This window comes from Theileria equi (genome assembly GCF_000342415.1).
Source record: "Theileria equi strain WA chromosome 4 map unlocalized gcontig_1105316255041, whole genome shotgun sequence".
In the NCBI taxonomy this organism is placed as follows: Eukaryota; Apicomplexa; class Aconoidasida; order Piroplasmida; family Theileriidae; genus Theileria; species Theileria equi.
In genome coordinates, this window is record NW_004668225.1 from 1,360,240 (window position 1) to 1,387,057 (window position 26,818).

A 26,818-nucleotide genomic window follows, 5' to 3' on the forward strand; every position below is an offset into this window, starting at 1 on the left:
CTGGAGATGATTCTAGAAGTAGACAAATGGCATTACCAAAATCATACAAAGCGGTTAGTAATAAACTATGGGAATAAATGCAGATAACAAATGTAAAATCCAAAGAATCTGAACCAAATGGAGAATATTAGAGTCCTCAAATCCCCTCTGGAATGAGGGAGCAAATAACCTCAACAAGACTGGAATTATGGAAACAAGCAACTCAAAGGTAACTATTGCGAACTCTAGTTTTATTAAAGACACTGGTTACATCTACCTTCTTTCTACATGAATATTCTCCAGTGGTTTGAGAGTTTTGAGGATCAGACAGAATCCACTGACTCCAGGAATGAACCCAAACTCACCCTTCTTTGGCCAGTAAACTTGCTCTCATTAAAAGTACGTTATCTAGTAGAGATGGTCATGGAACAGCTCAATTATACACCCTGGTAAAGATTGTGGAAGGTTCTTCATTGGTCCAAGAGAGGAGCTACAGCCTTTCTAGAAGGAACGGAATACTCATACCAAAACAATCACAAGATGAAATTGGAGATAATTTACAGAACAGATAGGCGATAGATAGAAGACTACTAGACCCATATGTTCCTTCATTCACTTGTCTTATTTATCCCCAGATTGTCTAGAAGAAATTATTCACTTCCTTTTAATTTCACATCATGAGGATCGCTAGTCTCTTATTCATTGCTTTCTTTTGTCAAGTATGCCATGGGAAGAAGAATTATCGTGTAAAGAAAAGGCTTGAGGAAGAGCAAAGGAAGAAAGCAGAAGAGGCTGAGGCAAAGCGAGCGTTAGAGAAGAATAAGCTACAAACTCTTAATTCACAGGGGTATGAACCCGTTACAACATCTAAAGAACCAGGGACTGTAGAGAGATCTAGTGGTAAAAAGCCTGTTAAACCTAATACACAAGCTAAAGAAGAACCAGCTCCACCTAAAGAGGAACAGCCACCAGCTAATCCTAAGGCTACTGGACCAGTAAAGAAGGATCAGGGAGTTCATAGACCTGTTTTTCAGCAAGCTACATCGCAGGCAAATGCACAACCAGCTGCTAAATCTGTCAAACAAGCACCAAAACCGGCTCAACTACCCGCTAGTACAGTCCAACAGGTTAATAAACGGTCTATTGAACAACCGAAGGAACAAAATGTTAAGCCTACTCTTCTAACTGATCTCAAATCCGGGGTTGATTCTTCACGATTCGATGTACAAGAAGTAAAGGAAGGAGATTTTTCTGTCCTTACTCTAAAGGAAAAGATTGATGCCAATATTCCTATGCTTTTCTTTAACGGTCAACTGGTCTGGCGGAGTGAATATCCCAATGACTCATGTTCATCAGCCGCCTTTTACTTTGGACAAGACAATGAACCTGTTGCAGCCACATTTAGATTCAAGACCAAGGATCACAAGACGGTGGAAGGTTACCGCAAATTCTGTAATAACAAGTGGCTGCAAGTCAACAAGAAGACCTTTTATGAACTACTTGCAAGTTCAACATCCTGAGCCTTTGACCAGTCTAAAAATGTAATCTCTCAGGCAAATGTGTACATATCTACATCACTGTAGTCGCACACATGAGTTCAAAATGTAGTATTCTTTACATATACTCGGTATTGCATACAGAAGTCCACATTAAACTCATTTTATAAACTCTTCCTTCTGGAATCTCTTCCTCTTCTTCACCCCATGAGTCTCTTTTGGAGGCCTTTTACTCATTCTTGGCAGATATTTTCCTATGTTTTGGAAAGCACAAGTCATTATTCCGTTATACGTCATACACATCCCCAGTCTCTACAAATGCGGAGACTTTCCAGACTGCAAAGACAGTTTTGTGGAAACGGGACAAAGTTCTCGGCAAATTTGCAACAGTGGCCCAAAGCTTGGTCAAAAAGAAGATGAAGGAACGGCCGAAACCGGGTCAGATGACGTTTTAGGAGCTCATCTCTCTACACATGCAGAACAAGACATCCCCAAGGAAGAAACTCGTTCTCTAGCTTCTACGCCTGGTGACCAAAATACTCCATTGACACCAAAAGATGAAGAGATTTCCAGGGGATCTACCGCAAAAGAACCCCTTTTCGTACATCCTCAGGAAGGACAGATGGACCAGTCTACGAAAAAATTACCTTCCTCAATTCTAGACCTGGCGAATATCGATAGTAGTACCATCTATCCACCTAAAACCATCGTAAACGATAGCATTGCTACATACTATTATCCAGCGAAAAAGGGGTTTGAAAGGATCGTGGATGGAGAAGAGACAATATGGAAGGGCGAGAAGGAAGAAAAGTGCGTAGTCGCCTACACAATTTTGAAGGGAGATAAAACGATTTTAATTCTCTTGATAAGAGGTGATAAAGAGAGTAATTTGGTCTACTACCGCAGGGATTCTGGAGGATATTGGAGTAGACTAGAAAGGGAAAAGCGAAATGTGCCCATTTATCGAGCCATCAAATTGGACATTTCTAGTCTTTACCCATTTGCATTCAGCATTTTACAATATACAAGGGGTCTAATTTGCACCAAAAAGTATACAGCTAAAGCCGGGTATCGCATTGACGAGGTTAGAGATGGAGATTCTGAACTTTGGAAATCCGATTCTCCGGACAAACATTGCACACTAGCCACGGTACACCTTTGTGACAATTCACCAAAACTTGCCACTTTGATTATAAACCATTCCGGTAATACGATAGAACTGCGTAGAAGGAAAAGGAATGGGAAATGGGTGGATGCGAGTGAGGAGAGGTACGGCAAATTTCTTGAGGGAATAGAGAAAACAGCTTCATTGCAAGAGCCTAAAAATGTCCAACTAGATATCGATAACGTGGATTCGAGCATATTTGCTGTAGAGTCTACCAAAGAGAACGGTGTGGCAATCAAAACATTTTTTGCAAAGGCTGGATATCACTTAACAAGAATAGTCCAAACTATCATGCCAATTTGGACGAGTGTATACAAGAGGGAATTGTGTTTAACAGCATCCTTTTACTTTGGTAAAAATGGGCCGGTCGCTGCCGCAGTCAGATACAAGGACAAGAATGGTAAGAGGTTTAAAGGGTTGCGCATAGTGTATGACCACGGATGGAAAGTTGCGGGAAAATCTGACTTTTACAATGTTATAGATAGGATAAAATGTAGATCAGATTCTCCAGAGCCATGGACAACCGTTAGACCACAACCACTACCCCCTCCACCACCTCCTGATCCGGTCGCTCTTGACATCTCAAAACCGGACTTATCCATCTACAAGCGCTTTGACTACCACTTAGATTCTATTCCCACGACCTTTATACTTCCACAACGCAATGTAACAATTACCAAGGTGATTAACGGGGATGTTACTGTGTGGACCCCCGAGGGAACTCAGAAATTTTATTACGCCAAATTGTCCTTCAAGGACGGAATACCCAAAGTAGCGCAAATAGTTTCGGAGATTGATGCAATATATGCACAACACCAGTACTACAAGTTCAAGGGTGGAGTATGGAAGGAACTAAAAAAGTTTAATGACGAGATTGAAAACTTGAAAATAAAGACGATAAAGAAGGGCAACTTTGCAATCAGAATTGAGGTGGAAGAGAGCAACCAAGAATATAAAATATTTGAGACTGGCTTCGGGAATATACCCGCCCGTTCCTACGTTCCCAATCCAGGGTATCATGCCAAAGAAATCAAGTTTGGCGAAAGAGTAATATGGAAGGCTAGTGGAAACTACAAGAGATGCATAAGATGCACCGTATATTTTAGAACTACGCCGTATATTCTCTTGATTGTTGTAAGAAAATCTCGAGGTACAGATACCCTGTATTTTGAGAAGGTCGGTTTTATTTGGGAGCCAAGAACAGCAGGGGAATTCTACACAAGGTTAGGAGATTAGCACCTCCCATGTTCTTCTAGACTTTACAATAGATCACTCATTCATCCTGTGGATGAATAGACGCCACTAATGCAGTAAACTACCAAAGAGCACAAGTTATTTCGGATGCAGTATAGCCATTTTAAGATTCACATTAACATAATCATACCTGATTAGTCATTTGTGTAGCGATTGTTTATGTCTAGATCTGTAGTCCATGAGGGAAGAAAGAGGTGATGTCGTAAGTCGGGATAATTATCACCACTTACTTCCATTATTTTCTCAACCAGAGGAAAATTCTCTCCAAACTCATCACATTTCTGTTCATAGTATTCAGTCAGTGTAAACAATTGAGTAGAGTCTTTATAGGATGTGTGAAGTGAGGAATTAGACGGGAGACACCTTACACATTTTAGGCAGTAGCCAGTATGGCTAGTAAAAGCCACTAATGCAGTTTTATAAGGATAGAGAATGCAGTAAAAGAAGAATATGGATAATGGTTTGATGATGACTGAGATTGGAGATTGGCACGGCAATTCGACAAGCATTGATCATAATGTGTAGCATATTGAAGAGCTAAGTATGGAAACAAGAGCAAATAGTGATACCATAGGGAGATGATGATAATGATTGGCTGGATTATGCATTCAATGGATATCTTATAACGATGTTTAGGAGTTAGGGACGTTTTATACATGGGTGAATATTACGTGCCTACTTGTTAAAAGGTACTAAACTTGATACAAGTAAGAGAATAACAAGGAGAACCTTTTCAGAGTTCCATGATTCCAAAAGTACAAAGAATATGGCAGTTTCCATCCTTGTAAATAAACCCACAGATGACCTCATGTTTGTTCTACTTTTAGGGAATAGAAGACAATTCTTCCGAGAAAACACTTGGAATGTGTAGAAAAGTGGGAGAAACAATAACCAAGATAGAGGGTGTAGAGAACCTGCATGCATATTTTCTGGATGGTTGACCCAGGATGCCCATCCCGAACGAAGTTAAGAAGCACAAGCTATACGGAAAGAATATTACATTTGGATGTGAATGGTTATTAATCTCTGGAATGACCAGACAACAAGCCTTGGAAAATTAGAATTGCCAAACTGAACATATTTTTCCTATTCATGAAGCCATTCTCATGAACCATAGAGAGTTATAGTCTATAAAGAATACTCCCATCATATAAAGAGGATACTTTCAAGGTAACAACTCTTACAAAGCTTCTATTCAGAATCCATAGCCATGAAGGGGGTATTAAAAGTTTCCTATTCTGGAAAACATTGCGGTATGTACTGATGATACAAGGAGTAGGTAGACAAGAACTTCTCTACCACATGACCCTTACAAGTGCCTCCTCATCCATATCTTCATTATATTCCACTCTCAGACGTGCATGTTTCACGTGTGTAAAATTTTGATCCTTCTGAATTTACGAGATAGAGAAGATGAGAACTAATCTCTTCCTCTTGCAAACTTCTTCCGTTGAATGACCCCAGATGTGTTGTTATTCCTTCCTCTCACCTCTTCCTGTCAGTAATATCACAGCAAGATGAGAATTTTCGCACTGGTTTATCTCGTGGCAATCCTAGGATTTCACAAGGTCCAGTGTGATGGGTTGTCTATGGATGATCAAAGTTTATCTATGGAAGGAACTTCTCAAGGGAATGATTATGGACCTTTAGTACCACAACCTGAGAATCAAGGCGTTGGACAAGAACGGTCTGAAGCATCAGGCTTAGCTCTAGACGTTGTGAATCTGGACTCCTCCAATTTCACACTTTTTGAATGCAATGACAATGGGAATGAAATCATCTTTGTGATCCCTCGCAATGATGTATCCGTAGACATGGTAGTTTGTGGCGAGACGACAATTTGGACTCCTGGAGAGGATGAAGAATTTGAATACGCCAAGCTGTTCCTCAAGGATGGAGAACCACGTATTGTCTTTATTGCCAAGAGCAAAGACTCTACAGCGACTGGTAGATGGTATGCAAGGAATGGAGATGTTTGGGAAAACTGTAAAGATACGTATCAAGAAAAGATTAAAGCAATTAGAGAAGAAATTCCCCGCACAAACTCATTCATTCTAAATCTTGAAGAGGATAAGGATACTGAGGAATGCACAATATTCGATGCAAAGCTTATTGGAGCTCCAATGAGGCTGTATTTTGCAAAGCCTGAATATTCCGCTGAGGAGGTAATGTATAACAGAACATCCATATGGAAAGGCTCCAAGGACGAACTCTGCACGGCATGTGACTTGTACTTTAACAAAGGAGAACTCTCATTCCTTATTCTAAGCGTCAAGGAGAATGATGTGATAAGATACGAATACTTTGAAACGAGGGGTAAAGAATGGAAGACTATGACTTCTGAAGAGTTCAATAACAGACGTAAGGAAGCTCAAACTACTCACGGCAATTTTGATGTTCAAGAGGAATCTGCAAAAAAAGAAAAGAAGCGTTCAAAACGGAATGCTCTTGGACAGTTATTTTCAAGAAATAAAGAACAAGAGTCAACTTATAGTCAAAGTCATAAACAATCATCTTCTCAAGAAGAGAATGCAGAATCTGAGAGGAGCCAGGAAGGTGAGCATGCAACAGTCTCTTCTGGACAAGATGGAATTATTCTAGACCTATCACAACCTGATGAAACAAAGTTAGATGTGTATGCAGAAACAAAATCAGAGGTAACTGTTAAGGCATATACTCCAAAAGATTGGCTCCATATCTCCTCTGTTATGGATGCCGGAGCTACTGTCTGGAAATCTTCTGGAGATGAGAAGTGTACATTTGTAGAATCTTATGCTAAGGGTGGCGTAGAACTTCTTTACCTGGAGACTTCCGGTGGTACTATGTCTAAGTACTTTGAGAAAGTAGATGGACAGTGGAATGAGATTGATGAAGAATTGTTTTATGAGAAAGCAAGGACATTCATTGGAGAATCTGGAAAAGATGCTTCTCTTGATCTTGCTAGTCCAAGTAGATTACTATGCAAATCCTTCGAGTATTCTTTTGCCGGCAATGCCATAAGACTCATTGTTCCAAATAAAGGAGTTACTGTATCTAAGCTTTTAAATGGCACTGAAGAGGTTTATACTCTTTCATCCGAAGAGGAATTTGACCATACTAAGGTCTATCTCAACAAGGATGGTAAACCTGAACTTGCGTCAGTTACTCTCAAAACATCTTCTGGAGTCTCACATAAGGCTTACTCCAAGAATGGAGGTGGTTGGACATTTTGTGCTGATAGTGAGACCAAGATGAAGGGTTTAAGAACCTCTGCAACTTTCAAATCTAACTTCACCATGGATATTTCCTCAGTCACTAGTACTAAAGAATGCACTGTTTTTGAAGTATATCTCTTGGGAGTTACCACTAGACACTTTTACCCTAAGCCTGGCTATGTCTCTATCAAAGTAAAGGATGGAGATAAAAGACTATGGACTTTTATAAATCCTTCAGATGCTTGTCTTTTTTGCTTTATTTATAAACGTGACAATAAGGAAGTATTGGAGATGGCAGTGGTGAATGGAATATTAAGGAGATGGAAATTCTTTGAAAGAGTAGATGGTAATGAATGGAAGAAGGTTGACAAGGGTAAATTTTTAGGTAAGCTAAAGGAAATTAGAGAACCTGAAAATCCTGTAAGCATTTTTGCTTCCAAGGTCGACCTTACTCTCTTTAATGTTGTGGGCTCTGTTGAGGAGAATGTAAAAGTTCTTAAACTTACTGTAAAGTACGGTGTTAAAGCTACTGAGCTAAAGTATGATGATAAGGAGGTATGGTCTGGTAAAGCGAGATTGAGTAAATCTTCAAGTGTAGTGGAGGCTCTGCTATACTTTGATGAGAATGCTCCGGTATTAGTTGCTATCAGAGCAGTCAAAGGGGGTAAAGAATCCACGGTTTATAGATACTATGATGGTAGTAAGTGGAAGGATGATAAAGAAGATGACCATAAAAATAAGCTAGAAACCCTAAAGGAGGGACTTAAACCTACTACTACTTCTTCTTCTTCTTCTTCCATTGCTTTAGATCTTGCAAATCCTGACCAGTCAAAAGTACTTGTATATGACCGCTCTGGTAATGGAATAAAGTCAAAGAATTATTCTCCAAAAGATGGTCATCATATCTCCTCTGTTGTTGACGGAGGAATGAGCATATGGAATGCCACTGGAGACGAGAGATGCACACTTGTAAAATTATCGACGAGGGGAGATTCCTCCCTGCTTTTAATGTCTCTTGAAAGTGCTAAAAAGTGCTTTGAAAAGGTAAATGGAGCATGGAATGAAGTCGACGAGACACAATTTGATAAGATGGAGGAGATGAAGGGAGGAGTGATTGTTGAGGCATCTCAGGACAACACTTCCTCAGAGAGCATACAATCTCAGAGTGGACAAACAAATCAACAAGAATCTTATGATACGCAGACAAGTTCCCAATCTGTAAACATCCCTGAAGATCAAGACCCTATGACCGATAATTCTGAAGGTAATGATACAGTCGATGCCGATTCTTCTATAACTCCTGATGATACTGTGAGAGAAGCCTCGGAAGGGGAAGTTGAATCGAAGAAGGAAGATGATAGAGAATATAAAGAACCAATTTCCGTCACTGAAGATCTAATTCAGAACTCTGAGAAAAGCATGCCTTCAGAAAATGCAGCTTTAGAGGAAGCGAATTACATGTCATCAGACCAAAATCCTGTTGACCCTTCCAAACTGGATGAGAATGGAGCAGGTTCATCGGAGAGTTCTACTGATGGACAATCTAATGAAGTTTCCACAGACGGATTTAGTGACAGGGCAAAGGAAATGATGGAGGGTGAACAAGAAATTCCAGAGGTTAAATTACAAACAGTAGAGGATAATAATACCACAGGAGTATCAGATTCAACATCATCCACTCAGGAAGATAAAAAGCAAAGTGGTGTCTCGGATACCCAGTCCAGTGAAGGTTCTGTCAACGAACCGCAAAATGGCTCAACTGTAGAAAGTACGAATCCATTTGAACCTTCAAAACCTGATGATGAACTAAAGGGTGAAGAAGAATTGCCAGAGGCTTCAGAATCAACTCCTGGAATAATGGACAAGATTAAAAACTTTAAATCTTCTGCTATATCCAGTGTATTTTCTTCAAACAAAAATCAGGAAAGTAACAATACTGCAGACAGTTCAAATGATAGTAAGAATTCGTCAAAACAGAGTAAACTTAAGAAAACTTTCTCGGGACTAGGTAATAAGGCAAAAAATATTATGAATAGCAAACAGTGAATGACTACTTACGCCTTAATATTCATACCTTATAAGATCCTTGTATAAAAGAACACTTGAATTAAAATGCCAAATAAAGAGTTTTGTGATAAATCACAAATCTGTGCCCGAAAAGGGATTTTCTTGTTTAACACATCGTGTTTTAACTACATTTTGGCGAGAATTCTCCGCTTTAATTTGTTGTTATTTCATTATCTGTGGAGTGTACTTTTCAGATGCAGAATATTTAGCCTTGGTTCCAAACTTTAGACTGGTTGGGTCAATTAGACCAAGAGGAGTGTCAGATTCTTCACTGGAACAACCATCTTCATCCTCTACTGATACCGTTAATAAGGACAAGAATAAATCTGACCCCCCTCTTCAACTAAATCCAGGAGAAGCTTATAGCTAAGCACATTATACAAAAGTTGTATAAACACTTGTCATTAATGCAGTACTGCCTTGTGGGCGGAGGAATCTAGACGGTTGTCTGGTCCATAGGGACCCTAATTTCTGCTATACACATCCATACGTGTTAGGCATCTTATTGACACTAGTAAAGAATGACTTCATTACATCCAGGAAGAATGAAAAAAGTATGTGGAGGAAGAGGAAGAAGAATGTGTAGACCTCCCCATGGTCCTTCTCCCTCAGTTTATTCCTTACCAGGAGTACTCACTGGATCATCAATGCAGTTTATCCATAGATTACAATGGTTACAGTATGGATGGTTAGTTATCTAATGTAGAGTAGCTGGAAATGAAGCGTTAGGAGGAACTGTCCAAGGAAGAGATCTATAGGGGACCATAAATGACAGAAGTATGCTACTAGAAGCTATAGGCATATGTAATGGAATGGCAAGAGGTGTTATAGATACAGTGACTGTCCATTATGATGATCAAGAATGGGATTTTATATGATCGCCTACTCTCTATATAGTATAGACCATACCTACGGAACGCATTAACAGTCCATAGTATATTAAAGGAGTTTTAAGAGTATACAGGGACATATGAGGTAATTTTTAGAGAATGGATGGGCATGAACGACTGGAAGGAGTCATTAATGTGCCCATAATGACAGACAGTGAGCTGGTTGTGAGGGAGGATGAATATATGGCTGAGGAGTAGATAGGAGACTAATGTGCTCCCTTTGGTCGCATTGAGACTCTCATGGATCTCAGAGCTTTGAAAAGATTTAAAGATAGGGTTAAGAATGGAGGATGAGTAATGAATGGCTCACTTTGGGGCTAGACAAAAAATGTGAAGGAATATGCGGGTGCTCAGCCAGTAATACCGGAAATTTTACTACCGAAAAAGGGAATAATCCAAATGCTGTTGGATTTGTTGCGCTTACTCATTCCCTCAAACAAGGGGGTAGATTTACTCTTAAGAGAGAATTAGATGGAGGTGAGCAACTAGGTGAGGATCAAGATAATATACCGGATGTTGAGAAAGTTTTTGTCTATTACTGTGACAAGGGCTATGAGAGTAGCAATGCAAAACCCCTACTTATTGAGGTTAAGGACGGTGGAAATATGTCAACATACTACCTGAGATATGAGAATGGTGAAGTAGAAGGACATGCTAATGAAAAGGTCTGGAAAAAGCACGCTGGAGGAGGAAGATCTTTACAAGATTTGTTGAATGAAAGAAATTTAGTTAGGAATAACCGCTATGCTCTTTATCTTGATAATCCTAAGAAGACTCTTGGTTTGGATTCAAGTTTTGCAAAGAAGATAAAAGTACAATCTGTTACTGATCAAAAAATTCCGCTTCCTGGTACTAACTATAATGTTAAAGGGTATAAACTCAATGGTCAAGATAATGGTAAAGGAAACACTAGGTTTTCTATGGCAATCTTTGACAAGAAAAAGACCGACATTAAGATTCCTGACAAGGCAACTGGTGATTTCAAACTTTAGTTTTCGGGTACATCAGAAGTGCCCATTGCGGTCTTATTTAAAGTAGATGGCAATAAATCCAGATTGTTCTACAGTAAAAATAAAAATGGTACTGAATGGGGAGAACATGGTTCTGGCAATACACCCTATGATAATTATGACAGCCAACTCACAGAGACATTTATCAAGCAGCTAGATGAATTTTCTTGTGAACATCACAAGGGTGTTACTATTGATTTATCCTTTTCTAGAAATGGATCTTACTGTTGCGACAAGCATGCAGACAAGAAAAAAGGCACCGGTGGTATGGTCACTGTTCAGGATATACAAGTTTCCTGTAATGAACCTGGTCACACCTCAAGTCGTATTCCATATCACAAACACTCTATTTCTGGTCGTGATTATAAACTCGCTGGTATAAGGTATGAGAGTGGTGGAACTGGGAAAAGTATAACTTTAGATGGACAATTTCCCATTCCTGGTGTAGATAGCGTCTCTGCATTTTACTGCGGAAATAACCCTGTGTTAATATACGTCGAAGGAAATGGTCAAGTTAAAGGTTGGTACCAGAAAAAGGTAGTGGTAATGAAGACTGGACAAATGTCTCTACTAACCTCGATGGCATAACACTCAGCAGTTTTGGAGACCATGAGCACTTTAACAAACTTAGAGAGACACTTAAGTGTAAAATCTATGGAAAATGTAAAACTCCTCCATCCTCACCTCGACTAGGTGTTACTGAAAAAACTGAAAGACTACGATCTCCTGGAGCCGGAATCCCTGAGAAAAATGTTAAGGAAGAAAAGGGTGACCAAGATGTTTCAGAACCTGACGTTAAATCCGAAGAACAAGATACTGATGAAAGTGGTGGTCTATCATCTCAGGGTAAAGATGGTTCACCTAGTGTTAGTAAAGCTAAAGGCCCTGAAGTAGATCTAAAACCTCAAGAAGACTCTGAACAAAGACAACCTGTTGATTTACCTTCTGTACGAGGTTATCAACATACTACTGGTTCATTTGGCAAATCTACTAATCAAGTTGGAGGTACTCAACCTGGAGATGTTAGAGCTGAAGGAGAATCTGGTGATACTGGTGCTCAAACTCAAGATACTGCTGCTAAAGATACTCATCCTACTAAAGAAGCTGATTCTGGTACTGAAGGATCTCCTCAACCTCTTATTGGAACCACTGTTGCTACTGTTGGTCTAGGATCATGGGCTATCTTTGGAGCATCCTCTGGCACTCTTACTGAAGCTATTCCTACTCTTAAAGCTGCTTCTGAAAAAGCTCTTACAGATCCTCTAAAATCTGAACCTGTTATTTCTACCGACACTGAACATTCTAAAGAGCCCCTAAAACATCAAGTTCCTGACACCGTCTGAGACTAAGATTTTCCCATGACTCAGAGCTACCTCTAAAATAGCAAAAAGACAAACATGCAACTTCTGACAAATTAAATGACCTATTCTACCGCATTTTGTAGTAGGCTTTAAGTGTGTTTATACTAGGATTTAAACTGCATTAGTAGAGCATCCACAGCTTTAATGGACAAATCTCCTTTACTGTTGTTGAGAATGTAGGCTCTAGAACCTTTATACTTTAATATGAGCCCTTAGGTGGTATCTGAAAAGACTGAAATGAACATTAGAGCCACATTGATTGTAAGAGTGGCAACATCTGAGACTCCAGAGCCATTGGCAACCTTTTCTTCTACCATCGGTTTTCCATTATTATCCAGCTGTTTAGTGTAATAGTCCAGCACAGGCTTACAGCCGTTAATAGATCTGGTTGACAAGTAACCATATGATATTCCCATTGTTATGATAAAGCAAAAGATGAATATGGGTGACTTTGAAAAGTGATACCTGCCAGTCAAAGAGGACCATAAGACAAATGACGAAGATGCAATGCAGATAATTATCGTAAAGTGTAGATAGGCATCCCTCATTAGCAAGAACATGGCATGAGACTGGGAAGGCTCCTTCTCTGATGGATTTATAGTCTCGTTGACACCCACAGTGTTTAGCTTTGATATGAACTCTGAAAGAATGAGTGAGAGAGAACATATGAGCTTGATATGGTGTGGAATGTCCAGTACAAATGGAATGAGACAAGGAAAGAAAAAATACCTTAGGAAATATGCACAAACGACCAAAATGAGCCTCGAGTAGTAGTACCTTGCATATTTAAAACTTTCAATAGTCTGTAAAATTTTTTGGCCAACACTGAGCTTCTTGTTTTCACTCTCGGACTTCTTTTCATCTTCAGTCTTGTTCTCTTCACCCTCATCCTTTTTGTCATCTTCCTTGACAGAATGCCCATATTTGATGTAGAGAAAGGTCGCCCAAATGCCTGCTACGGATGATAATAAAGCATGAATTCCGTGGCATAATACCAGGTTCTTTCTCATTTGCGAAATTGTACTGGTTCCAACTACACGGTTCAGTATAGTCTGGGTGGTTCCCAAAAAAATGGAACCAGCAGGGAACCCTGTGTATATCAAAGAGTAGGTTGAATTGAGAAATAGTTTAGAGACAACGCCAGCGGCTGAAAAACAGATGAACGCCTCCAACGCCCCGTTTATCCCGTAGCCCAGGATGAAGATGTTGCGAGCCATCATGCCATTGCCAAACATGCCCACGAGTACATGCATTGAGTGAGACGTCACCAACATCCATTCACTCATTACCATGGTCGAAAAGTCCAACTCGCAGAGAAATAGAGCCACGAATGATGCCACTGATATGAAGAACATGTAGGCCACCAGACACTTGTTGGCAAAGTTCTGACACCTAAAGACCTTTTCCGTTAGCAAACTAGTGTTCAAGTTCGTGGCCATAGAGATGCCCATGAGGAGAAAGAGGTATCCGTGTGTACCACTCATCTGCTTCCTGGAGAATGATTCGTCCTTTGTTTTGTCTTTAGATGAGCGAGCGAGTCTCATTGCCATGCGGAGCCCGAATGTACTTAGCAACATCCTTTTGCCCTTAACATCTACTCCTTTAATGCATTACAAGGTCAGAGTGTTCTGCAAACTCTTTCATGCTCAATGGAATGTCAAAGGAGAAGCCAAGTGTAACAGCTCTGGCTCTTACCCAGTGACAATGCTAGCAGAAACAGTTGGCAATACTGCGTCTTCATTTTAATAACGATGAAAAGAATTTCGGGTTTGGAGGAATAACCGAGAAAGAAGAAGGAAATAGACGAGCAGAGAGGACCCCCATTCCAGGAAGAAGAGTTGGAGTCTCTAGTAATTCTCCGGAGCTCTTCTAGAGCCATCTCAACGGAATGCACTGGGTAATAGAATGGATGGCTGTGCCTGATTTGCGGGTCCAGGTGGATTTACTCCACTTGGCCTTGGCACTTCCCGGGTGATCCCAGGCGTCATCGCCGTCACTCACCGAGCACATTTCTTCTCTATTCCGCAATACTGAATGTTGTATCCTCTAGGGATGTGCCTAGGAGGGATGGATAAAGTGGTCATTCTGGGTGCTCTCATGAGAATGTTTACACACTCGCCGGACCAGTTAAACGAGTAAAATTCAATGAGTGTTCCGGATGACTTGGATGGTTAATAGAGCCTGGATTGACACTCTTCTCGATCACATTACTGATGGATGGGAGAATGGGTGATGAGTGTACTGCGCCTCAGAATGGCAGAGGTACCTGGAATGGAGAACTCTGTTGTACATCAAGATGAATCTAGATGGACAAGTCACTCATAGGAATGGTATCATTGATGTCCATTTCGCGGTTGAGATGGAGAGAATGGCTTTTCATATGGCCCTGGATATGATGGTATTGGGTCTCTCTTCTCAAGGGAACGTTACATGTGAAGAGAATAATAAGCATTCAGGGTCTGATTGTCCACTAGGGACATATTTTCGAGGACCAGGAGGGCTTTTATCATTTTCTAGAGTATCCATTTCTACTGGGAGGCCGGTCTATGATTTGGGCACCTGGTCCGGGATTACCAGGGGAAATACTCCTGTCATCACTTCTTTGTCATGATGGACAAATTGAGACTGAATTAGGGGACTTGAGAGAACCCATTCTCTTGCTATGCCAGAGGAAGAGATTTTATCTTGGCTGCTAGCCCTTGCAGAATCCTCAAAACTAAAGCTCACATTACGCCAGTACCGTATCGGCCTTGTCATATTCACAACGTTCGGATTTAAGCTTCTTTACTAACAGTATTACCATCTCTTCCTCCTCTCTATCCATGGATTTCTCTGTAGTTAGTGGCTCCCAGAAGACTCTATTGGAACCACCTAATAGCTTCATTTTTTAGCATTCATGGTCGAGAGTACGGGAAACTAAGGCATGAAGGAAGAAAGAACAATGCATGTGTAGGAAGAGCTTTCTACACACCCCAGATGACTCAACATTTCTTTCTACACATTCTTCAACATTTGTAACATGGGAGGATGAAGATTTGTCATACACTCTTGGCAATATTAGTGGCAAGATGGGCAAGGTGTGGAGATGGTGATGGAAAAGGGGCACTAAAGGGTGCAGAGAAACAGAATCCTCCAGAACTTCCTAAGCCTGAAGAACCTGTAAACCCTTTCCTAGACAAGGTTTACTCTATCCTATTCAATGTTGAAGAGGGACAATCTCACCAAGTTAGTACAGGAAGTTAAGCAAAAGAATAACAGTTATGATGACTTTGAGATACTATACAAAGCACAAGACTCCAGTTCTACCCCTGAAAATACGACTGCTCCTGCGTCGGCTCAATCTAATGGTGGCTCTACTGCAGCAACCTTGGATCTTGCCAATCCTAACCTTTCCATATTAAGGGTATTCAACATCAGAATTAAGGGAATCCCTGCAAGGCTGTATCTTGTTACGCGTAAGATTGGTACTAATGTTTTTGTCAGACAAATAATGAGCAATGGTAAAAACGTATGGTTTGGTGGTAATGGTAAATCATGCCTTTACTGTATTGCATTTTTCAAAGAAGAGATTGACATGGTAGCCACTATGATCAAAGAGGCATATAAAATCTATAAAGATCTTCGCGAAAATGGCACGAACGGCTGGCAACTTAGCACCGAGAATAATGATACGAAGATTGGTGTATTAAAGACCATAACGGGTGAAGTTGTAAGGTTCTCTATTGACACCTCCCTGGTAAAGAATGAAAAATGCAGTTGATAATTCTGAATACAATCGTTTTAAGACTAACATTTATGCCCAAAGCTGGCAATGTAAATATCTAAAATCTGAATAGTGGCTCTGTATCTCACATCTGTGAGCTCCATTCTAAGGGTGGTATTGCCCTTCTAAGAGTACATACAGAAAGGGGCTTAGTAATGGGCAAGTAGATTCTACAATTTTAAAAATATGCCATTAACCCATGATAGATTCACCGATATTGTATCCAAAAAGAGGATTATTTTTCAGTAGAAAGTCCATTGTATGGACTAGTTATCCGTCTAAAGGATGGAATGTTAATCACTAATGCAGTAAAATCTGTCAATAGACAGAGCTATACACAGTTGTCCATGGAATATCTGGACTGTTATAACACTCGTTTGTTTCTCATACATTGCTACTATTCAATACTCTCCAACCGTAGCTATAATGTTTAGAACGAGTAAACCTGCAAGGTACACTTATAAACATTTCTGTACGCCTAGGAAGAATAGAGGACACCTTGTGACTATGCTTCCTAGTTTTATCATTCAGAATTCAACTATTCATGCTATATAAAGGGCAGATAAAGCCCTGAAAACGTCTCTTCCTTTAGGCCCCATGCATTCCCGGTGTGTACCTTTTCTTCCTCTTCTTCACATTCAGTCGATTACAGAGGAATGAAAGTACCATTTATATGGTACTTTATTACAATTTTTGGCATTTCCGACTGTCATGGCTTTCAGCCGAGTGCCAGAGGGACTTCTGATCAGCCCTCAGCTACTTTGGATCTTTCAAAGAAGAACAACTCAGTAGGTACATATCATAGCAAAGTTCTTGATAATAAGACCATCCAGACATTCCTTCTCTATAGCGTCACTGCGACCAAAGTTGTAGAAGGTGACGATACCATTTGGGAGGCCGAAGGAGAAGAGAGATGCCTGTACGCACAAATAACAGTTGAAGGCGGTCTAGAGACTCTGGTGCTCAAGATAAAAACTGATAGGGAGGCAGAAGTAAAATTCAGGAGGGAAGATGGTCAGTGGACAAACACTTCCGGAACAGCTGAATGTCCAGTGGAAGAAGGTCCCAGTCAAAACCAAGACTATGTAGACCATAATACTCTAGAAGAAGCGAACAATGACTCGTGTTAGAGCTCTCCTGCAACAGAAACAGTCACTCAAAGTAGTGAATAGGGGAATAAAATTGTCCCATGTAAATGAAGACCAATGAACGTCATTTTTCAGTGTATAATCCGTTTATGGATTATTGTTAATTTGTAAGCACACCAAAGGACCGTAGGTAGATGGTACTAATCGATCAGTTAACTCCTGAGGTTGTACATGCATATCTTTATTAGCTCGACTTTCCATACTATTCTACGAGGAATGTCAAAGAGTTGAGGGAATGGAGTCCTGGAAAATACCTCCTTTGTACCTCATTCAGGTCCTCATCAAGGAGGTATTCCTCTAGAAGGAAGATAGTGAGCATAATGTTGTCTATGGAATAGACCAAAATTTAGTAGTAATGCAGAGCCATTCTCCACGCTAGCCCGTTTCCAAGATACTCCACAACATTTCTCATCCAGGAACTGTATTAGTTGTTTACCTAAACCTCATTTAATGACCTTTGTGGAGTTAATGCGGGAATGAATGGTTCTTCTCCACCCCATCCACAGTCTTATTCTTCCTTTACCTTCCAAATCTCAGTATTTCAAGATGAAGATTCTGGCATTGCTATGGACGGTATGTTTGGTAAGATTGTGTAGCGCAGGATGTTGGTCTTGCTTTTCTGGAAGTAAAACAAATGATGACGATTCTCCTCAAGCTACTAGTACTCCAGTTATTCCTTCACCTGATCATGTTGATGGCACTCTCATTACTCTTGACCTCGTCAGCCCGGATGATACAAATGTAGATGTTGATTCTTCCGCGCCAAATATTAAAAAATACTTTCCAAAGGGTGATGTAAGTTTTTACGAGGTTAAAGAGGGAACTACAAGCATATGGAGGGCTGGAGCTAATGAGTTCTGTAGATTTGTAAGAGTATCCTTGGCAGGGAATAAACCAATCACAGTTTCATTAAACGTCAGAAATAACGCCGAAGATAAGAATATTACTGTAAAGAATTTTAAGAAAGAGGGGGACTCATGGAAGTCTATATATGGAAGATTAACTAATTCAGACTCAAGGAGGACAAATGATTGAATTAATCCACAGGGAGGTGACCGTTCAATCAGGCAATGATGCTGATAAGGTTTCTGGCAAAGGGAATGATGGTGCCAATAAGGGCGGACAAAGAGCTGCCATACAAACTTTACAATAATACACTGAGAGTGTAACTCCTAAATCATTACCAATTTCATCATAAATTTCCTGCATGCAAACATTTTTTTCGTTTAAAATCTTTTGTCCTTTCCATAAAGGATACGGAAAACTCAATTGACTAGTGATCCCCCTATTTCCATAGTGACTATCAAACCCATAAATCCTCCAAACTTTCACAGCACCCCGAAAGCAGGGATAAGGATAAAAGTTCGAACGCTCTGCAAATGTATGAATTTTCAAAGGTAAAACTACCACAAAGATTCACTGTACAAGGTTAATTTTGTCCTGGAAGTGCACTATTCATTCCAGCTTGCTTATTATGCTTTACAGTTTCATCTATTGACAAAACCAGACATGCAGCTTCTGTTGCAGAGTAGACAACGTTTTTCTTGACAACTGAAGGTTCCCAAATACACTCGAGGTATGAGTCGCATATTCCTCCGCGTATACAGTCAATTCCAAACCATACAGGATCACCCTTTGTTTTTGCATGTTCTCTGCGAAGTTTGCTGAGAAGATCCGTAGGATTGAATCCGGAATTTATTGCGAGATTTCTTGGTATGCATTCAAGTGCCCTCGCAAATGCATTTATAATGATTTGTTGCTTTCCAACAATTGACAGACTGTACTCGCGCAATACCTTTGAAAGTTCCATTTCAATAGCGCCACCTCCACCAACAATTGAATTGCTTTTCATAGCCCTCCTTACAATCATGATGGCATCGTGTAATGAGCGTTCAGACTCGTCTATAAACTGCTGAGCGCCTCCTCTCAATATGATGGTTGAAGTTTTTGAGTGTTCGCAGTCCTTGAATAAATTGAAGCGTTCCCCGCCAATTTGTACCTCTTCAAATACTCCACATGTCCCTAAATAGACATTTTAGATTGTTAGTGGATACATGCAGTATATTTTGCGATATAGAAATACGAACCTAGGACATCAGCACAAACTCCATTTACTGTGGTTTGAATAGCAGCTCCTGTGGCCTTTGATGTTCTCAAGAGATCGCTTTGCTCAACCCTTCCAGCACAGAAGATGTTTTTACCTGCATGTCATGCATAACACAGAAAATTGCATACTCGCAAAGAACTGGGTGGCAATATCACCGATTGGTAGCTTAGAAAGTACGACATTTGCTCCCAAATTTGCAATCTTCTCGAGCTTTTCGTTAATAATAGACCACTCTGCATCTACGATACTTTGGTACTCCTAAATGGGATTTATTAAAGGTCAAGAAAACATACCTCTGGATTAGTTATTAAAATTTCGGCATTTTCCTTCTCAGCCTTGAGTTCCAACTCAAGGTTCAAAAGAAGGATTTTAGGTTTCTCAAATTTCTTTGGTTGTTGTTCCGCTCCAGCATAGCTGAACGTCTTCTTAAATGCAACTCCCTTCACGAGCAGAGAGTCGGTGCAGGATCCGCCAGTGACCTTTTTAATTCCGATTAAATCTTGGTCGAGATCAGTGTCTAGCAATGATACTGCATCAACTACCATTTTTGCAAAGAATTCCTTGTGACCAGAGACAAGTTTTGATGTCAAGGTCGTTTCTGCACATTTTAGGAGTAAAGATGTCTTTTCCCTAGTTATTAATGTAGTGGAAAGTAAATGATAAATTTATGGATTTGGACCTAAATTTCTAGCACCAGAGAATTGTTAATGCACCAAAACGGATTTCATAGCGCCATTTTCAATTAATGGACAATGTAAAAATTTTGGAATCTTTTACCCAAAATTTTTAACCCTTTGAAGACGGATTATGCCCCATGGAATTACTCAAAAGTGCATAAAACAAGAGAATTCTTCTCTAGTACTGCATACCGAAAGGTGGAAAGAGTATCCGTGAGGAGCCACTACTTAGAAGGATTAGGAGATGGTCCCTTTACCATAGCCTGAAACTTCTTAGTAAAGTCTTCCTTAGTGACACTCTTCCATGCTCCATCCACCTTTTCAAAATATTTCTTTCCAACCGAGCTACCCTCTACGAGTGTAATCTCTAGTAGTTCTACATTCCCTTTCTTATAAATAAGACAAGAAAGACAACGATCATCATACCCACCATTCCATAATTCCTTATTGGCATCATTGACCTTGATAGCCACATTGCCAGGTTTAGGAAAGAAGTGCTTGGTCGTAACTCCCAGTAATTCTGTCTCAAAGATGCTGCATTCTTTAATATCCTTATCAAGAGATATGTCAATTTCGAACGTGGATCCAAAGGTTGCAGAGGTCCTCAAGCTCCTCATCTTGGCATCAATATTATTGCAGACAGTCCATTCACCTTCCTCCTTTACATAGTCTCTTCGTGATATTCCAGAAGATGTTCTGAGAGTAATTAATGCAAGTTCAGGCTTACCATCAAGGCTGAGATACAAGTTAATATATTGGACTATCTCTCCAGAGGAAAGAATGTATATCTCTTCAGTACCACTTACAAGCTTGGATACAGAAACACCCTTCCTGGGAACTATGAGTTGAACTGCATTCCCGAGAAGGAAATAGTAGAAGGAGTGGCATATTAATATATTTGGACTGGCAAGATCAAGAATAGTAGTATGTCTAGAGTGAGTTAGTGCACTAGAATCCTCCACTGCTACATCTTTTAGCTTTTCATCATTACGTTTACGAGTCAAGGACGGTGTATGGTCTTCATAGACAGTTCCATTAGCCAGATCCCACACCTGTTTCTTTCCAGTCCATACAACAGATTTGCGCGTCTCTGTCTCCTCTACAAGACTACTGGTTACAATTTCATCCTCTGCATAGTCGTCTAGAACCTCGATAAAGGGTCTGTCGCCGGGAACTCTGGAGCCTTTGCAATGACAGAGTCCTAGTAGACAGGTTGCCACAAGAATGGAAAAGACATTCATCTTCCCTCAAACATTCGTCCATAAGGATATGTCATGAGATACTTGATGAGGATGCAGTGTATTAGCCCCGTAAGATAAGGAGAGGATAAGTGAAGGAGTGAGGAAGAATGGATGAGTAAAGAGACCCCATTGGAATAAGGAAGAAGAAAGAGAATGGAGTATACAGTATATACCCTTTCCACTGTAAAACAATTGTTCTTTCTATTAAATGTCTCAACCTGTGTGAGCAGAATGGTCAGTAGGGATATAAAGATATCATCCTTAGCTATGCCAATCCAAACTGGTGCATTAGCAGTTCTCCAATACCTTCAATATTAATGTGCAGAAACATACTGTTGTGATTTGTTGGAAAGATTAATGCTTATATTATCAATGGTCTTTAAAGCCATGTCACAAGCTTGACGAAAGTATTTTATGATCATTTGTGGACTCATTCCATCTGCCACAAATGTTTTCGCTTCCGATAACAACTCTCCTGTACACTCAGTCAGAATTTACAAAGTCAACTCACCGGCAAGTACGGTTACAGAAGTTGTTCCATCTCCTACTTCATCATCTTGTGACTTGGCAATATCAACCAAGACAGATGCTGCAGGATGCGCTACATCCAAAAGATTAAGAACTGTGGCTCCATCATTCGTTATTGTAACATCATTTTCAGTGTGTATAAGTTTGTCCATACCACGAGGTCCTAAATGAGTGTATTAGTAAATGAATGGAATGAATAAGATTTGAAATTGTATTAGATATTGGAATATTCTGTTGAAAGGTTCACTTTGTATTTAGCGAGACTAAAGGCCCTCGAGGGACGTGAATGTAAATTTGTTAGTTTTCAGTAGAGATAATCCATAGGTATCCCCAAAGTATCCACATTCATATAAATTCTCATGGTACTCCATTAGACCAACTACTCATTATCCAATCTAGTCTCCCTACTGGGGAGCATCTCCATAGAGACTCATATTTGTCTAACCCAAGGATCTCCTTTAGAACGCATGTAGATCCATCAGCCAAAGCCAGTAAGAGAACCTGATGTCAGACCAACTCCAGTCAGAACAGTAGGGATTACTTTCCAAGTAGAGTCAGAAGGGCCTGGAGAAGAGCCTTGAGTTTCAGGAGGTTGTTGAGGAGGAGGTGGAGATTCTTTAGGTTCACCAGGACATGTTGAATAGCTGTTACATCCAGCACTATTTAGTGCAGTCACAAGTTTGTTATATTTGTCATGGTCTCCAAAGTTACTAGGTGTTATGTTAGGGAGTACACTGAATACTTCTGCCCACTGCTCATCTGTGGCACCATTACCATTGCCACTAATAGGTTTCTGGTACCATTTATTTGTTCCATTATCTCCACCCCCTTCCACATAGATAAGTACCGGATCCTTATCCTTACAATAAAATGCATAGACACTCAGTGAGCCTTTAATGGGAAAGGCATGATCTTTTAATTTTATCCTCTTTCTATCATTATTCCCATTCGAGTAGTATTTAATAGCGGCAAGTTGTTCACCATCAATTGAGTGCTTGAAGTATGGAATAGTAGATGCAACTGAGCCATGATGTTGATTACAGGAAATTTGTGCAGAAGTAACAGTGATATTTTGACCATGCTTACCACCGACATGGTTACCACTACAGCAGTACGAGTGTCTATCCTTAGCATGAGTCTTGTAAGATAGATTAATGGTGATTGCGCCGTAGTTCGAGCAGACTAGGTCATCTAGTTTAGTCTCGAGTTCCTTATCTTTGAGTTGAGATGGAGAAACCCAATCATTGCCGTTACTTCTGACATAATAGAAAGGTGTACCAGTAAAAGTAATTCCAAGGAGGATAGGATTTGTATCAGCTCCATTCCAGTAGAAAACTGCTATCTCTTTGACCTTATGTATGGGTTTTCCTCCTGCTCCTCTTGATCCTATAGGTTCTTTTATAGTACCTCCATTAGTGAGTGTTCCATTTAGAGTAAATGTTTTTCCACTTGGAATAGTATGGGTATACCTAGTAAATCCTGTTACCGGGGTATTTGGTTTCTTTTCGGCCTTTAGGCCTAGTGTGGTAGCACCTGGACATTTGCATGTTTCTTCTTTGTCGCCACATTTGTTCTCTAGATTTAGCTTGAGTGTATTCCTTCCACTCATCCTCCATGTTCAGAGAGTATGCTCTTTCAAAACTCTGAGATCCATGAGTAGTCTCAATGCGACCAAAGGGAGCACATCATTCTCTTAACTACTCCTCAGCCATATATTCATCCTCCCTCACAACTAGCTCACCGTCTGGCAGTATGGAACTACAGTAGTCTATGGGAGTCTATAGTGGAGTAGACTCCTCTGTTGTATAGGCTCCTTACAGTCGCCATATCTCTAGAGATAAACAGGCTCCCGTTGGTCGCTCATTCGCTTCGCTCATGCTCCTCCTAGCTCCGCTAGCAGTTCGCATTCATCCCTCATTCTTCGGGACCCATCCTCCTTACGGTCGGATGTCTCACATTAAACTAACCTAGTGTGGTCTTTACACAATTGACGATAACTTGGCAGGCATTGATGTTGCTGATGATTTGTGCTCTGCCTTGCGAAGTATCGGTTCCTTCCTTGAGGAGGAGGATTGGTAGGTTCATCAAGTGGCTCATTTTGTTTTTCAGGGCTCTTGGTCTTTTCGTAGAGCAACGGGTCCTCTGAAATGTCTCGTGTCAATTTTACCAGAAGTTCGCCTACACAAGAGCGTCGATGGAGTTTATCGATAAAACTCTGGGCATGAAAATGTAAAATCGCGGCAAGTGACCACCAGGAAACGGAAAATGAGGGGCTCACGCTGTGTGGCTGGGCGTCCAAAGGGCGGAGCCGCCAGTCGCCGTTTTTCCTCTTCTTCTCCCGTTCCGTCCGCACACAAATGTCGGTCTTGCGAATGTGTTAGATTTGTGGAGAAAGAAATGAAGAGTTTGAGCGTGTTGACCTCGCTGGTGGAGGCAACGATTTCGAGGGTCACCGCGTGGTCTCTGGGCTCTGCGAGGGAGTTTGCGTCGCATAAAAACTCTACTTCGATCCTACAGCAACACTACAACCGGCTACCGATTCGGAAAAAGTTTATCCGGGCCATCAAACGGGGGACCCTTGTCTGGGATAAAGGACAGGTTAGTTTAATGCATAGTATACGAACGGGCGACCGTCAGGGAGCCTAAGGAAGAGTAGGATTAAGGTCATTACTGGAGTGAAACGGAAGGAGGAATGACCTACCGACGTCAAAGACTAGGGAGTATATCACTATGGAATGAACAAGGTGAATGGAATAGGAATGGAGACTCTATGAGCGAAGTGAATAGAGGAGAAGTGGTGACTGTACGGAGTATAGGAGCTTCTCCATTAGTGTCTTTCTTAGACTTATTAGGATTATCTTTAGAGGCTTTAGGAAGACGACCAAAGAGAGTCTCTAGAAGAAGTATGGATAAGGTAACAAATCACCATGGAATGAACGACTATCTGACTGGAAAAGGGATAGTTATGAAGTACTTGAGTGCAGAAAATAGGGGTATGCGTATTCACGAGGTTTGGCAGAGGAATGAGTTAGTCATGAATACATGCCTATCATTGAGTTGTCTATCATGCAACTACTTTACCTGGACAAATTACGGACACTCATTTCAACATCATCTCCACTCATTGATTCTTCCTCACTGATTGCATTCTTATAACATCATCTACTCATTCCAGCAACTCTACACTCCGTCTATGAAACCTTGGGGATATGAGATACTTAAACATGCATCTTGAATGGTTAAGAATAGTGAAGCATTAAAGTCCCGTGTATAGAATGGAGAGGGTCTCTTTAATTTATGACCAAGGATAATGTAGTATAGAATGTTTATTAAGCTACACTGGGTGTAGTATATAATGGAGCCTTATGGCATTATAGAGATTCAACAGCCTTAAATGGCATTAGACAAAATGAGCCTCTAGGTATAGGCGATAATATAGTTCTGACTGTAAAGATGGAGATTAAGGAAGCCCAGAAACCTGCCATGTTTATGGCGGGGCTAACTCTTTTACAGTCTCTCCGTGTGGCTTTAAGTGGAGCAAAGTTTGCGCTTGATAGATTTAAAATTCCGCAGCAGTATGCTAGTTCGTTCATTAACATGGTCCATAATCCTATGGAACTGGCAGCGTTTACTGGAATGGGTATTATGACTGTTATAGCACTTTGTTGGAATGATGAAAAATCCAAGAAATGTTTCAGGTACTTTGCTGCTATAACGAACGTGACACTGTGCTTATCCTTCATTCTACTCCTCTATGCATTTACATCTGGAGGTCAAATGGGAGATCTTACTTTCTACTACTGGGCTATAGTATTGGCCTCATTTATTTATGGAATGAATGTGGCGTGTGTAATGAATGTTGGAAGTGACAATGCGGCCCTTTTCAATGTAGGAATCCCTCTCTCTGGAATTCAGGTTTCTGTCTACTACTTTATCTTTACTAAGCTCGCTGAGTGGCGTAACTGGTCAAACGTTAGTTACTGGATTATATTCTGGCAGCTCATAATTGCAATACTGATATCACTTGCCACAGCCATTGTCTGGATTGTCGCCTATACACCAGGAAGTGGTAGTAGTAATACTGCTCCTCAAGATTTTGGTGAAGATGCTGCCTTGTCTCCGATATTCATGGGAATGGTTGGAATGGGTGGTATATATGCTTTCTATCCGGCCATAGCTCCTTATAAACTGACTGATGTTGGCACTGGTTACAACATCGATCTCGTTGTCTTATTCATGAGCGCAGTTCCAGGTATTGCGATTGCAGCTTTATGCCTACAGGGAAAAGGTCCAGATAAAAATTGGAGGACTAATAACGCTCAGTTTTGGCACGCTGCTTGGATTTTGGCGATTCCTCACATTACTGCCATGATCTTGTGCCTTGTTACACTTCATTATCCCGATGGTAGAGTGGCAAGTTCCATTAAGAGCAGTGGAGCATTTGTCGGAGTGATTACCATTACGCTAAAGTTTTGTGAAGAGGGGTTAAAGGCAGTGTCATATGCTGGAGCCGGAAAGCAAGTAGGTAAATATTGTGACTGCAAAAAAGAAAACAACTGTCAATGCAAAAACTCAGGGGGAGGAACCTGCAAATGCCAAGAGACATGCATCTGCCAAACCAATTGTACCTGTAAATGCTGTAAAGATAAGGATGGTGGTACTATTTCCTCTTTTAATGCGTTCACATCCCAATTTTTAATGATAGTCTTGGCTTTTACTGGAGATGGTTACCTTAAGACTTATTCCAAGTATGAGCATGATCGGAGTAAGTGGCCTACTAAAGACTTTGGAACGCTTAAATCTATCTGCTACTGGGCAGGTAGTGGAGCATATGTGGCATGTAAGAGTGTTAAGTCTTCCTTTACTAAGAATGTCAGATGCAAGGTTTTAGGGAAGTCGGAAGCTTTACTCATTGTCTATGAAGATCAGGAATTTTAA

The 26,818-nt window shown here is 40.5% G+C and overlaps 10 protein-coding genes across 10 annotated transcripts; 8 read left to right on the plus strand and 2 right to left on the minus strand.

Moving 5' to 3' along the window:
- Nucleotides 1-656: 656 nt before the first annotated feature.
- Nucleotides 657-1,499, plus strand: BEWA_050550 (signal peptide containing protein; the record flags this gene model as incomplete). The annotated part of the gene is made up of 1 exon (XM_004831982.1): nt 657-1,499. The coding sequence occupies one exon, from the start codon at nt 657-659 to the stop codon at nt 1,497-1,499; it is 843 nt and encodes a 280-aa protein (XP_004832039.1).
- Nucleotides 1,500-1,731: 232 nt separating this feature from the next.
- BEWA_050560 (hypothetical protein) lies at nt 1,732-3,876 on the plus strand (the record flags this gene model as incomplete). Its single annotated transcript, XM_004831983.1, has 1 exon — nt 1,732-3,876. One exon carries the CDS (start codon nt 1,732-1,734, stop codon nt 3,874-3,876), a length of 2,145 nt encoding a protein of 714 aa, XP_004832040.1.
- A 1,535-nt stretch (nt 3,877-5,411) lies between these two features.
- On the plus strand, nt 5,412-9,134 carry BEWA_050570 (hypothetical protein; the record flags this gene model as incomplete). Its single annotated transcript, XM_004831984.1, has 1 exon — nt 5,412-9,134. One exon carries the CDS (start codon nt 5,412-5,414, stop codon nt 9,132-9,134), a length of 3,723 nt encoding a protein of 1,240 aa, XP_004832041.1.
- A 1,201-nt stretch (nt 9,135-10,335) lies between these two features.
- BEWA_050580 (hypothetical protein) lies at nt 10,336-12,398 on the plus strand (the record flags this gene model as incomplete). Its single annotated transcript, XM_004831985.1, has 3 exons — nt 10,336-11,020; nt 11,054-11,575; nt 11,749-12,398. 3 exons carry the CDS (start codon nt 10,336-10,338, stop codon nt 12,396-12,398), a joined length of 1,857 nt encoding a protein of 618 aa, XP_004832042.1.
- Nucleotides 12,399-12,538: 140 nt separating this feature from the next.
- Nucleotides 12,539-14,200, minus strand: BEWA_050590 (conserved hypothetical protein). Its single transcript, XM_004831986.1, has one exon. It carries the CDS (start codon nt 13,991-13,993, stop codon nt 12,629-12,631), a length of 1,365 nt encoding a protein of 454 aa, XP_004832043.1. The 5' UTR covers nt 13,994-14,200; the 3' UTR covers nt 12,539-12,628.
- A 1,243-nt stretch (nt 14,201-15,443) lies between these two features.
- On the plus strand, nt 15,444-16,176 carry BEWA_050600 (signal peptide containing protein; the record flags this gene model as incomplete). The annotated part of the gene is made up of 2 exons (XM_004831987.1): nt 15,444-15,596; nt 15,652-16,176. 2 exons carry the CDS (start codon nt 15,444-15,446, stop codon nt 16,174-16,176), a joined length of 678 nt encoding a protein of 225 aa, XP_004832044.1.
- A 659-nt stretch (nt 16,177-16,835) lies between these two features.
- On the plus strand, nt 16,836-17,309 carry BEWA_050610 (signal peptide containing protein; the record flags this gene model as incomplete). The annotated part of the gene is made up of 1 exon (XM_004831988.1): nt 16,836-17,309. One exon carries the CDS (start codon nt 16,836-16,838, stop codon nt 17,307-17,309), a length of 474 nt encoding a protein of 157 aa, XP_004832045.1.
- Nucleotides 17,310-17,873: 564 nt separating this feature from the next.
- Nucleotides 17,874-18,362, plus strand: BEWA_050620 (signal peptide containing protein; the record flags this gene model as incomplete). Its single annotated transcript, XM_004831989.1, has 1 exon — nt 17,874-18,362. The coding sequence occupies one exon, from the start codon at nt 17,874-17,876 to the stop codon at nt 18,360-18,362; it is 489 nt and encodes a 162-aa protein (XP_004832046.1).
- A 394-nt stretch (nt 18,363-18,756) lies between these two features.
- Nucleotides 18,757-23,977, minus strand: BEWA_050630 (chaperonin containing t-complex protein 1, eta subunit, putative; the record flags this gene model as incomplete). Its single annotated transcript, XM_004831990.1, has 7 exons — nt 18,757-19,349; nt 19,415-19,528; nt 19,563-19,692; nt 19,728-20,064; nt 21,686-21,827; nt 21,864-22,043; nt 23,848-23,977. 7 exons carry the CDS (start codon nt 23,975-23,977, stop codon nt 18,757-18,759), a joined length of 1,626 nt encoding a protein of 541 aa, XP_004832047.1.
- A 1,356-nt stretch (nt 23,978-25,333) lies between these two features.
- BEWA_050640 (conserved hypothetical protein) lies at nt 25,334-26,818 on the plus strand (the record flags this gene model as incomplete). Its single annotated transcript, XM_004831991.1, has 1 exon — nt 25,334-26,818. One exon carries the CDS (start codon nt 25,334-25,336, stop codon nt 26,816-26,818), a length of 1,485 nt encoding a protein of 494 aa, XP_004832048.1.